Genomic DNA, 13,954 nt, shown 5'->3' on the forward strand with positions numbered 1-13,954 from the left:
AATCGAACTTTATTGGAGTAGGGCCTAGTGAAAATCCGCGAAACACACGCAAGGGAGGAGATTGAAACTGTAAGTTGCATTTGGCAATATTACTTGTACATCCAGTACTCAGTGTTACGATACACGTATTGACAGTACTGATTACTTCGTTTAAATGTTATCCATACTGAAATTGCTGAACTATGCAGCCTATACAAGTTTAAGGAACTCGAGGCTTGTGTGTAAGCACTGAATAACTTCCTTAGTTTTAGTGCCAACGTATAGATGAATCCAAACTATAAACACGCGGCAGAAACGTTTTCACAAGAGACTCGCTAACACCATAACATGATGATTTATGTAGGATCTCAATCAACTGAAGATGATTCTCCGTCGGATTTTGTTTGCAATGGTCAGATCCAGAGACCTCCCTTGCAGGGACCTACTCATCATTATAATCACTGTATACCCACGAACTTGCCGACTGTAATATTTGTTGTATAAGCTTTGCTCATTTTGCAAGTTCCTTTCGTATTCACAGTTCACTGTTACTTAAAATACGAACATGACAAAGATGAAATATATTTGTATGTCATGCCATACAGAGAATAAATCAAATCAGATCAAATCATGTGATGTGTTAATTATATCTACAGGATGTATTATCATATTTTGGTTGTTTGTCGTTTCATGTACGTTTTCGTATCTACTCCATTGTATAATGATATGCCTTTTCACATGTTTTTGCAAATGGTTATTGTTACTTCGTAATAAGTTTGTATCATTTCGATGTGAAAAATAAATGAAAATAAATGAAATGAAATGAAATGAAATGAAATAATGCACACCTAACGGTGGTATAGAGAGGAGCTGTGAAAAGGATTGTATTGTTTCGGAACATACGCGCACAGAATCATCAAGAAAAATCTAATGAACAAAATGTGCCACATGTGCAATTATGTGCGGTACATAATCTAAGATTTTTAGTGATCACCTCGGACACATTCAGGTCGTCCGTCGGTCATTCGACCAGGTGTATATCGGACAAGTCGGATCAGTACAGACGACATTATGAACTCAACCGTGTGTGCGGGCTACCAAGAATACCTCGGTCCGGATAACATGTGGTTCTGGATCTACCTCAGTCTGTACATCGTTTTAACAATGTTGTCAGGTATGTCAGTTTGCCTATACATACTTTATCGTGGGAACAGATTGTTCATAACAGAGGTAAAATGAAATTTTGGAGAAAAAAAAACTAAACCTAGCTGCTTCGAGCAATTTTGGGTGTGTTTAAACCCGCTCCCGTTCTCCTTTTTCTGCGGAGTGAAGGGGATGGATGCGTGACATAGTTTATAATGCTCTGATGTCTTAAAGTGAAGATCTTGGGTTTAAAATACACCCAGAATGTGCATCTTTGCACAAGATGATCTAAAGCTGTTATCTCGCTTTCGATTCCGATATATCGTGGTTGAAATAATGGCAGGGTCCTCTGGGAGAATAATGCTTAAACTGCAGCGACCTTGTACATGTACTTATAATAATGATAATAACGATGATGACAATAATAGTGGTAATAATAATAATAATAATAACTACTTTTATCATTATAATAATTATCATCATCATCATCACCACCATGATAATTAACATTATTGCTGACACTAGTTTTTCCTTCTTTTCCAAGGACTGTTCTCTGGTCTCACCTCAAGTTTCTTCGCTTTGGACGTGGCCAAACTGCGAGTGACCACTGAGGGCAGCATGACAGCTCGCCAGCGCGTGTACGCGGCTCGCATCCTCCCGCTCGTCCGGCGTCCCTACCTCCTCCTCGTCACCCTCAACAGCGCCAACGTATCGGCCATCGTGGCCATGCCCATTCTCCTCAACGCCATCGTCCACCCGGCCCTCTCCATCGTCATCTCGGCCTTCACCGTGCTCATCTTCAACAAGTAGGTGTACACAGTATTTACAAAAGCCAGTGCGTGAACACCAGAAAGCATGTAAAAACAATCAAAGATATAAGCATGACAACGTTCTCATACTACAACCAAAACCGAAATTTATTGGCGAAATTTTCGATGTCATTTAAGGTTTAGACACTTTGGGTTATCCGTAGACACAAAGCGGTCAGCTAGCCCACCAACGTACAGTGAAGAGAACCACGTCACTATTATGCGCTATGTCTGAACCATGTGTAGTAATTACGTAAGAACAGATGAATAATTTTACTGTTAGATAGTGAATTGTTAGATATTGCTACATAATGCTTATTATATCAGGATTGTCAGCATTGTTACAGTTGATAGGATCGAATGTAGTTCTGATTTTCTTCATCCTCAAAAAACGCAGCTGACGTCATCGCGTGTAATTATGAAAAAAAAAAGAAACAAGAAGACATTAGGAAAGGAGGTAAAAATACAACTAAAAACATGACTACAATTCACAATAAAATAAAATGTACGTAAGCGACACAACTCGAAGAATCCTTTGGTGTGAATTCACGGGCGTCTACTGATACCTTGTATGTTTAATTTTTTTTTCAGTTTGAAGACAAATTGCTGGTTGTATTTTTGTTTTTGGCATATTGTTGGCAGGCTTTTACCGCAGAGTGTCAGCGATCGACATGGATTGGCGTTGGCGGCAAATACAATATGGTGAGTACGGTGACCTACATGAGAATTATATTCAACCTGTGACGTCACACACTATGGTCGATTTCTGCTGTTTAAACTGAACTGGGACAATGTAGACTAGATTGTGGAATCATGACATCACTCACGAACTGAAATGTATCTTATAATCACACTTAACGCTGGACTGATTCACTATTGGGAAACTCTCTAGCGTTAATTTGTTTTTTTTTTTAAAAAACCATCTTTTGTTGACATTGAATTTTGTGGTGGCTTGTCGCTGGAGCGAGTAACTTATCAGCAACCAAACATTGTTACACGTGTGTTCCAAAACACACGTGTTTTCTCATTCTGAGTTTTATTTACTTATCGTTACAAAGATGAACGTTTTTGCAAAGCTGTGACGACACTGAAAATCACGACCATCATCAAGAGCAACAAAGTCCTTACGCCAATGACTAATTTGAAGTGAGAGGTGGTCCATAATGACAGGACGCCTGCCGAATGTTTTAACGTCCTTTCAAACTTTAAGAAGTCCGTAAAAGTTTGTTAACCCTCTTGAGATCGCACCATCAGTTAATTTCATAATTGTTTCCGTAATGCATGCCTCATATTGACAATGCATCTTCATGGAGGGACATGCATCCGTAATGTTGCTTCTCTTTTTGGGACTTTGGAGTCTTTAGAATCTGATGACGAAGTCAAACAAACATGTGCGATCAGTCCTGTGAAAGCAGATTGCACACAGGCCAATACTAGAGTGGTTGCTTCCTGTAGGTTTGCAGACCTACGTAAGAGAATAAGTTTAACAAAGAATTACCCTCTACCGATGAGAGATATTAATGAGTGAAGATTGAACAGCAGGGCGAACTGCTTGCGAAGACGCTTAATAATTGTGGGCGTCCCTTCTAACCTCGTCCTCAGGGTGACGTACATCGTCCTTGTACTCTTCTTCGTTATCGCCTGGCCTATCTCCAGACTTCTAAGGCTGATTCTCGGTAAAAGAAGGGATGTGTTCTATCAAAGATCGGGTAGGTTCGCTTCTTTGGCAATATCCTGCATTTCGGCCTATCATAACGTTTAAAACTAGAAAATTTTCTCTCACTTTGAACACACGGTGATTCCTTTTGCTGTTGTCAAAATTGTAAAAGAATACTTTCAGTGTTGAAAGAAAACAAAAAGTTTTATTTAGCCGTTATCATGCCCCCAATTGAAAAAGACTTACAAAGTGACGATATGATTCGATTCAGCATTTTGGAGATGAGCTGAACTTATTTTCGAATTGATAACTCGTGGAGTAGGCTACATCATTAGCATACCGCATCACTGACATCATTCACTATGTGGGCAGAAAACTTGTAGACGTGAGACGAGCCATCAAGATATAACGCAATACAGCCATTAGAGAACAAGAAGGAAAACCAGACACCATTAGTTTCTACCACAATAACAACAATTCTAAAAATTATGATTATGATTATAAAGATGATTATGATCATCATCACCATCATAAACATCATCATCATAATAACCCTATACATGTATAATAACGATGTTAAGAATGAGAACAATAATTAAAATGATAAACAGGAATAAGAATACTATTGAGCCTGATGAACCATTATCATCTTCACATTATCAAATCGTTTAAATCTTGTAGAAACCAGGAGAGCTACTAAACACTATAGTTGTTAAACAACATTTACTGGCCGTTACGCCTGTTTCAGAATTAAAGGCGCTGATGGAGTTGCAAATGATGTCACCAGACGCAGTAGCGGAAAACCGGAACCTCACGCAGGACGAAGTCATAATAATCAAGGGCGCCCTCGATGCCGAGAGCAAGGTAGCGAAGGATGCCATGATTCCCCTCGACGACGTGTTCATGCTCAATTACGACGGCGCCTTGGATAGAACGACTATGGATAAGGTTTGTCCGGTGGCAGCTTTATTGTTGTGGACGGTAAAACGGGGGGAAAGTATTTAGCCATAAGAGACAATGAGTACTAATGACAGAAACCGTTTTTATCCTTAAAAAATCAATGTTATCATAATCATTATTTTATCATTATCATAGAAGTATCACTATCATTTTAACGATGTAGATCTTGATTCATCGAGGTAGTATGCTAAAAGCGTGGAAATTAACTCCTGTTTGACTTAACTTACTTGTGAAAATCACGGAGAGAACAACAAATTCATGACTCGTCCATGTCACTTCTGCAGCTCTGGCTGGCTGGCGAGCATTCACCCGTGATGGGTGAATGAGCAGTGTTACCGCCTGTGTCATTGTTTGTCCGTCGATGAATTTTCCATAAAGATTCAATGATTACTTTTTGGTGATGATCCGATGCCTTGGTCATGATACAGGATTTAGACAGTGAAGATATCTACCATAATAATATATCTAAAAATCTCGCGTTATCCGGTGTCAATTCTCTTTCCCTATCTCACGCATAGATCACCTCCCAGAGTTATTCCCACGTGCCCGTCTTCAAGGGCGATCGCCAGAACATCCAGGGTGAGTTCGTCGTGAAGAACCTCATCATTCTCGATCCCGACGACCGCGTGTCGATCTCATCAGCGCTGGAGCTTTACGGTCGGCGGCTACCCTCGGTGGTGGCCAGCAGACCTCTCTACCATATCCTGGACGAAATGAACGCCGGAAAATACCGTGTTGCCGCGGTACATGACGCATCTCGCGTAAGAACCCGAACAGTACCATTCATTTTTTAAATTCATTAAAATAAATCTTAAAAGGAAACACTAACTTTTGTTTAAGTTAACTTTGAAAGAAAGAAAATATATCACAAAACAGGAACGCTGACGCTTCATCGAGATAGTACATACATCAGAGGACATTTGAACGGAATTTGAAATTTGCAACCGTTATTGGTAACAATTGCAGATGCAAATTAAATGATGCGACGATGCCAACGACTAATAACTCTTCTGCCACTGTCTGCAGGTTTGTTCATGATATTGTATTCAAAATCATTATGGTCGATAATCTTACAGCTATAATCCCTCCCCTATATAGGTACTCTCTCAATAATCTGATGCATGTTAAGCACAAAATGTATTCTTTTGGTAATTGACAAGGCAATTGTCAGGTATACTAACGGTCAGATTTTCATGGACTTTTCTCTCAAAGAGAATCGTTGGCATACTAGCAATGCAGAACGTACTGGATGAAATTCTGGGACAGAGACGCTCCGCGCCGAGTGACGGAGATCCCGGTGAATATTCCACGACGCCGAGATTGAGCCTGGTACCATCGACGCAGCTTCTACCATTAACGAGAGAAGGCGCCGTCGATCAAGCAGCAACTGGTGGTACCAGCGTTGCAGATGCAGCTGCTACCAACAAGGTATGATATGATGAAATACGTTGTATTACCCTTGTCGTTGCTATCGGTCACCTATTCGAAACACACAGAGAGAGACATTTGAGTTTGTGGTACAGAGAGGGTAAATTGCACAACGTGCATGTCAATCGTATGATCTTTAGGTGACGATCCATACCAGATATGCCTTCCGCCGCCAAAGAATTTGATATTTACATTCAAACACCATTACATTGCAAGTCGATCGGATAATTAGGACTCAAATGCGTGGGACAGATAGGAAGGAAGAGGAATTCGTTAACGAGTAAGAGTTATGTTCTGCAGGCGACTCTCGCTATAACGAAGTACTCAGAACCAGAAGTTTTCTTTTGATATATCGAAATTTCTTTATGACCGAACAAATGAAGAATACTAGATAGTAAATTTAGGTCCTGAATCTTCATTTGCTGTAAATTTCGTTATAGTGCGGTGCTCGTTGTTACAACGAAATAACCTTGTTGTATCCTATTACAGGGAGTTCCCTCACAACTTGTAAGGGAACTCCCTGTAATAGGATACAATAAGGTTATTCTGTACCATGCCACAGAAAGCTTCCTTTAAAACATGTTGACAAATTTAACATAATTGCTGATATTCATGATATTGAGGACATATTATGTCTGCTCTCTCTCTCCCTAACGCATTCTCTGACACACAAGCGCAGACACAACACGCACAGACATAATGTTCACACAATCATTATTTATTTATATATTTCTCTCTCTCTCTCTCTCATTTCTCTCACCAGATGCAGACTGCTGAGAGTACCCCTCTCCTTGGGTCAGATTAACTCTTTGAGTCCCGTCGACATGTTTATGATAATACAAAGTCAAAAGGAATAGGCTGATGGACATGAGAGGATTAACGTGCACGCGGTGCCAAAGGTAGCTGCACCTGCACACCTTTCGTCGGATCGCATACAGTACCCGTCTCCTGTCCACAAGCCATCAAAATGTTATAGACGAGGGCTTATGCAGAGTGGAAGACATTAGATGGATGTGTAATTTATATCTTGTTGGACAGGAGCAGTTAAGCAACGTATACGACATACATAGGAGAATTCACTTCGAGTGAAATATTATAAACAATTACTTTGATCGTCAAAGTTTGTCCATGAAATACTGCGATCATCTTGGTCACATGACTGTGAGGCCAATATTCTAACTAATACGCGGAATGACTGTTGTTATTTCATCTTTTTAAGAAACAAAAGGGAGTGAAGCCCGTCTACTTTTCTCATCAAGCTTACGAGGGTGATCAGAAGGCGCTTTCTCGGCTTGTGTGACTAGAGTAGAAGGAGCAAAGTCGAGTTCGTATCTTTTCACTCTCCATCTCTCTGTCACGTCGAAGACGAGAAGGCGATCGAGAAGGCGACATCAACTCGTGATAAGGGTTCCGCGTTTAGAAGCCGAGAGGGTGTTCCGGACAAGAGGCGAGAAAATGTACTGTTGCAACTATACAACTCGGCAACTTGTTACAAGGAGGGAATTAAAGGAGAGACGGCAAGTTCTGAACTCGAAGGAACACGATTTTGCCTCCTCGTCTAACTTTACATCGGCCAGCATTAGCAAGCCAATCTCTCACGCTGAAGATTTAGGCGTCCACCGTCCATTATGAGCATTAGTAAGAAAATGTGGTACAATGTACAAGGTTGTTTAGAAAAAAAAAACATGAAAGAGAATAAGCTCGGGTGTTTTTTTTTTCCATCAAACAACAGATGGGATTCTGCAAACATGTAGTTTGGAAATTGTGTCATAATAATCACTGATAATAAAAAAGAAATAAATTCCTGAAGTTAATTGAAGAATGGTTCAATCACAGACTAATCATTATATTTTGGTATAAGTTGAACTTACTCGACATGTTGTTCCTCCAAAGGGGGAAAAAATATAGATTATCGTCGCATGAATATGCATTGTTACACCTGTCTAGTAAAAAAAAAGGGGGGGGGAATAAAATAAAATAAAATGAAATAAACAGTAAAGAAATTCTGTCTACTTGTAGATGATTACATTTGTGTGCCCATACAATTGTCGTTCTTTGCTTCATGCTAACCCATTCGCTCGCTTTTATAGCGTTACATAAATATTTCATTCTGCAAATATCTATCGTTGTTGATGCTGTGGGTGTGGTCAAAATAGTAGCTAATAAAAATAACAACGACGATAATATCGATCATATCAATCATCATCATATATGTCATTGTTATTATTATCATCATCATCATCATCATCATTTTTCATCTTACCAATAGGCAGCCCTATTATCATTGTTATCATCACCACTATCAACACTATTATCGTCATTATAACTTAATTTTTAAAATTACATGGTGTATCCTTTTAGTTGGAATTCCCCTCCTTTGAACACTGAACAGTAATAAATTGGCATTGTTGCTGCTGAAGTTAGTTTTAGGCATCCTCGTTCATTTCAGACGACTTTCTACAGGCAGCAACTACATGTACATAGTATTTCCTATTCGATTTTTGTTGTGCTTCTGTAGCTGCATTTGATCCCCCTCAGCATTTTAGGGGGCCGGAGCCCGTTGGGGAGGGGGAGGGGCGTACGAGTGGGTACGTACCAAACCCCTCTGTCCACCACCTGTCCAAAATGGGGGAAACACAACACAAATCTGTGAAGCTCCTGTTGTCTGAGTGCGCGCGGTCGCAATTAAAAATCACGACTACTCACTCGCGCGTGGAAGTGATGCGGGCAGCGGCGCACACACCGTACGCTGCGGCTATAGCAACCAACCAAGCTCTGCCAAGTGCCAATCGCTGCTGCATTGATGGACTGGGTGCACGCTCAGCTACAGGTGCATTTTATGTACTAGTACTTAGTACGCAGATTGGAACACGAAGCCTGCCGAGCCTGCCCGGGTACGGATCCATGGCTGACCGTTCTAGCTGAGCACAGCTAGCCGCCACTTGTTCTTCACAACAATCTCTTCGTCATAGTTACTAGTTGCTGTGGCTAAACGTGACAGCTTTATCATCGATTGGAGCATGGTAAACTTTAGTTTATAGTAGAAATGTGGGTGTAACGTTGATACGTTTGTCACAAATTTAACCGCACCAGCGACCCCAATCCGCAGCCGTATCATCGTACCGAGCTGTTACTGGTTACACAGCGCCCCGCGCCGGGGTTATCACTGTCCTGTACAGATTGAAAGCTTGTGCACAATTGCCCTCAGCTGTTCAATAAATATGTGGTAGAGTCTACTTTTTGATTGCAATCAAACACATGTTCCACAAAACACATACATTTGAAGCATGCAGACTTTTTTGCTGACGTTAGAGTATTTGTGAGATATATTTTGATGAACACAGATGAGATCGTGTCTCATTCCCACATTCAAATTCCTGTCTTTGCTTCATTGTGTTTGTGTGTGTGTTGCCTGTTATGATAAACTGAGGTTTGACTAGTAGTAGATGAGATAGCAACTTGCCACTGCCGATCTAGACCTATATGATGTACTGGAAATATACAATGACAATGTACATCATTCACAAAAATAAAAGAAAAGCTAAATGACAAGAGACTAGAGAATATACACCTTTGAATTTGTCTTGTCTTGCCGAAGATGCCCACAATCAATAGAATAGGTTGATTATCATGGCACTAGGGATGCAGACCAAGCCTGACCTGTCCTGCGTTGACCTTCAAAGCTGCTATTTACACTGTACAATTTTTTTTTCTCTTACTTTAAAAAACAATGCCCGGTGATGGTTGATTACTTGCTGACCCTTGACACATTCATGTCAAGGGTTTCAAGGTGAATTTCATGCCATAGATTCTGTCAAGTACTAGAACTAGACCTAATCAGCTAGGTCTATATCTTGATATGTCTAAAAAATAAACAAATGGATTTATTATATCCTTGTCCATGGTAAAGAAGTCTTGTGTTCCTTGGTGGACCATTATTGATATTATCATTATTATTATTATTATTATTATTATTATTATTATTGTTATTATCATTATTATTATTATTATTATTATTGTTATTATCATTATTATTATTATTATTATTGTTATTGTTATTATCATTATTATTATTATTATTATTATTATTATTATTATTATTATTATTATTAATTTTACCAGCATCTGGAGTAAGCATCTCACTGAGTATGGAATATAGGCTAGTTCTGAATTATTTGGTATGGTAGGCCTACGTAGTACCATAATTGTGATATGATGGTTACGATTGTTTTCATGTTACATTGTATTTTTCAGGGGAACTCGGAGTCAATCCTGACACCTGAACAACTTGAGGAGCTTGAAAAGAAAACCCACTGTGAGTATGAAAACATGGACACCTTGTCTAAAAACTACCAGTGATGGTTACATTTCATTTGCTCCTGCAACAATTGCTCCCATGAAATATCTGCATGCTAAGCCAAACACAAATTCAACCCACAAACATAACCCTCACCCTAATCCTAATCCTCGGATCAAACTAAACCTAAAACCCAACACAACCCTAACCCTATTTAGAAAGTCCTTGGAGAAAATGAGACGGGAGCAATTTGTTGCAGGAGCAAATATTGTGTCACCACCAGTGATAAATTATCTCATTTTTTAATGCACACAAAAATATCATCGCCCCTCCTCCACCCCACCCCCTCAACAACAAAAAATAAATACAAAGATGCATTTGAACCGTATCAAGAATAAAGTAATTTGTTTTGTTGTTGTTTTTTGTTTTTTACACAAAAGTATAATCTTTCCCTCTTTAGTTTATTAAACTGTGTCCAAATATTCATTTGTGACATACAATAACTCCATGCAAAACCAAAGTTCTACTTTCACTTTTCAATGCAGTCAACGAGAAGGAAATCACTTTCTTGCTGAAGAAGTACGCCAAGCTTGATCCCTCCCCAAGTGGAGAAGAAGGCATCCCTGTCCAATCCTTTCTCCAGCTCCACCAGTTTTCTGGCAATGAGTTTGCAAGGAGAATCATACTCAGTCACATGACCCAGAAGGACCGTTCCATTCATCCAAAGGGGTTCCTCCTCGTTCTGTCAGTGTTGAGCAAGAGGGCTGACTATCCTGAGAAAAGTAAAGGTGAGAAATAAGCTAATCTAAACGTGCTATACAAATCTGTGTAGTAATGCCACAATCCTGTTAACTAGTTGCATTTAAGAAGGTGCTTTCTGTGATTGCTCACAGTTTTTATAGTCTCCAAGATCTTATTTTTTGAGTCAAAGTCCTCATTGGGATCTGTATGCATGGTTTGTAGCTGACTGCCTCATCAAGGAGATAGTGTTCTAAATGCCTGATTCAGTCCCTTGAGAAAACTTGCCACCTGTCTATGGAATCAAGAAATTTCTTAGAAACGTAAATGATTTTAAAGTGACCGTGAAACTTCCAGTAATCACCAGATGAGGCAAATGTTCTGCAGCCATTAAGGAATTTTCCCATAGTGCTCTGATTTCTTTGCTTTTAAAATTCCAGTAGAGATTGTGTATATTTATTCTCAATAACCATGCTTATTAGTGATTTCAAATTTATGGATGATTTTCATCCTAGGACATTGTAACCTAGCTGTTCTCTTCATCTGTGCGTATGGAATGTATTTCAAAGATTTGAATATTTTGAATTGTATGCATTAGTTGTTGCTATGTGAGGCAAACTTGGGCAAGCTTTGTTATAAAAGTATGCATGAACTTTGAGTGTGTTTATTACTAGTAACTGGTCTGTTATGTTTTCTCAAGGGGCTTATGTTCCTTTAGCTTGTAACAAAACAGAAGAGGCAGCAAACTGGTCTACCTTCATTCATATTCATGTATTTCCTTCTGTCAAAAGATGTCTTACAACTGGCAAGTGTTTGTTTGTTTGTTTGTTTTGCAGCTCTCTTTGATGCCCTTGATGTTCACAAGGAAGGCCTTCTCAGGTTCGATGAGCTGTTCAGCCTCTACAAAAGCCTCTTCAGCCCTGCCCTGACCGACGCCCAAATTACCCAGGCTGTGATTGGTGCCCTGCAGCGGGTCAGAGGTCAACATCCGGGCACCGTTTCATACCAGGAGTTCCTCAGGGTACGCTGCCAGCCACGCACCGATAATGAAATGTGTGGGCACCAAGTTAGATCTTTTCAGGACCAGCATGTCAATATGCATAAACTTTCCATGTAACAAATGTTCCATCATCATGTTACAAAGAGTACAAAATGACATATAATTCATTACTTGTATTCAGTTTTGCAGTTCAGGACCTGTCAGACAATTTTGGGAGTGGATGAATTTTGCAATTGAAAACTACAGCAATAGAATGTACCATGTATTCCCTTTTCCATGAGGAGCTGTTTTGGGTCAGTGGACAGTGGACACAGCTTAGTAGACAAGAAGGCAGAATTTCAATCATAAGGTCCTTGGTTCAAGTCCCCTGGCAGTAGTGGTTATGCCCCTAGGCGATTAGGCACTTTATCCTTATTCCCTAGTCCTTTGGAGGTTGCTTATCTGTCCTGTGGTTGATTGCCTATAAGCATTTGTTGCTTTATTAGTGGTTGCATAACACAAATCAATTCAATTCAATCCCTTTTCAAGAGAAATGGATCCCCCACCCTATAGGCAGTCTACATTACATTTCTGTTAGGGGAGATTTTCATTACTTATTAATTCATCTTATGATTTTTATGATTAGAATAAAACGACTAGAAGTAGGTGTGAATGGTTCATTCAAGTTGAACATCAAAAATATGGTATTCAGAGTTTATTTATCATTATGAATGCAGTTTTACAGTATACACAAATAAAGATATTATCAGCTGTAGTTTTTACATGTTACACATCATCTGTGTCAGCATGACTCCCGAGGTACACACAGTCAATAAACATTTTCCCTCAAGAACATTTTTTTTAAGGTTTGCACAAAATTTGATTCAGTTAATAATAGTTAACCAGTCTAACTTTCTGATTGTCAAGAACAACTTAGACATTATAAAGTTTCACATGAAATTTGATATAGTTACTTAATCAGTCTATTCAGTTCAGCTCCCTGTAATTTCCTGTCTGTTTCGGATGGAAAGTGTGAGCACAATGTCACTTGCATCTATATCCTTTCATCTTGTAATACATTTTTGCACTGTGTGTGTAGATGGTCTCCCCTACTGAGCTCAACGAGAAGATGACGGTTGATGTTCCCCTTCCAACCTGACACCCGTCGGCCAGGCGACATGGAGGATAAAAGTGGTAGACAGCCACTCTAAAGGCAGCAGCTTCCTGGAGTAATGGAGGAACTAACTGGTGAAGTGAGATGTGTTTGTTAGACTGGAATAAGATGAGGCAGAAGATCAGAGATATGCACGCACGTCTAATTTATCCAACTACTTATTCGTGTCTGGCACAGGAGCAGACATACCCTTTAAAGAGCTCTGCAAACCTCGCCTTTGTTGGAGTCATTTTTCCACTTTTACTGACACTTATATCGCACAACTGACACATGTCATTCTGGAAGTGAAAGCCTATACTTCCAGCTTATTCATGTATACTTCAATAATGGCATCCACACGATTAGCTTGTGCAGGGATGGTGGTAGACACATACTGCCTACATTGCATGCTTCAGTGATCGCAGCCATATTGTTGTTGTTGGGGTTCTTCGCAACGAAGCAAGTTCCACTTTGCATCAGCCAGGATTTCAGGATGTTCTGATGCTTATCCGCTTATTGTGAACTGCATGGTTGCTGTAGACGGTAGTTATGACTGTCGCTAATGAGCAAATTTTGATGACATTAGCAACAATCACAACTACTCTCTACAGCTGCCATTTATTTATTGAATCTATTCTAACTGTTATAGATTTGTGTTACCCTGGACAGTGATGGGCAAAGTTGCAGACATAAATGCCAAGCTTTGCTGTGATGTAAATTGTATGACAAATCTATGATTGTCTTACTTTCAAATGACCAGTATGACCAGTAGCTATACAATGTACATCATTGTAGAGGCATGACTTTTGCT

General features: G+C 39.6%; 2 protein-coding genes across 2 annotated transcripts; both read left to right on the plus strand.

Moving 5' to 3' along the window:
• Positions 1 to 1,050: 1,050 nt before the first annotated feature.
• LOC139730851 (uncharacterized) lies at positions 1,051 to 8,901 on the plus strand. Its single transcript, XM_071641729.1, has 8 exons — positions 1,051 to 1,153; positions 1,667 to 1,928; positions 2,574 to 2,633; positions 3,534 to 3,640; positions 4,337 to 4,536; positions 5,067 to 5,309; positions 5,761 to 5,976; positions 8,515 to 8,901. The coding sequence occupies exons 1-8, from the start codon at positions 1,051 to 1,053 to the stop codon at positions 8,899 to 8,901; spliced, it is 1,578 nt and encodes a 525-aa protein (XP_071497830.1).
• A 705-nt stretch (positions 8,902 to 9,606) lies between these two features.
• LOC139730862 (calcineurin subunit B-like) lies at positions 9,607 to 13,149 on the plus strand. Its single transcript, XM_071641740.1, has 5 exons — positions 9,607 to 9,645; positions 10,231 to 10,291; positions 10,819 to 11,061; positions 11,848 to 12,032; positions 13,090 to 13,149. Exons 1-5 carry the CDS (start codon positions 9,607 to 9,609, stop codon positions 13,147 to 13,149), a joined length of 588 nt encoding a protein of 195 aa, XP_071497841.1.
• The last annotated feature ends 805 nt before the right edge of the window (positions 13,150 to 13,954 follow it).

Source organism: Diadema antillarum, unplaced genomic scaffold (genome assembly GCF_040938485.1).
Source record: "Diadema antillarum isolate AM-2024a unplaced genomic scaffold, OU_Dant_1.0 scf00000022, whole genome shotgun sequence".
In the NCBI taxonomy this organism is placed as follows: Eukaryota; Metazoa; Echinodermata; class Echinoidea; order Diadematoida; family Diadematidae; genus Diadema; species Diadema antillarum.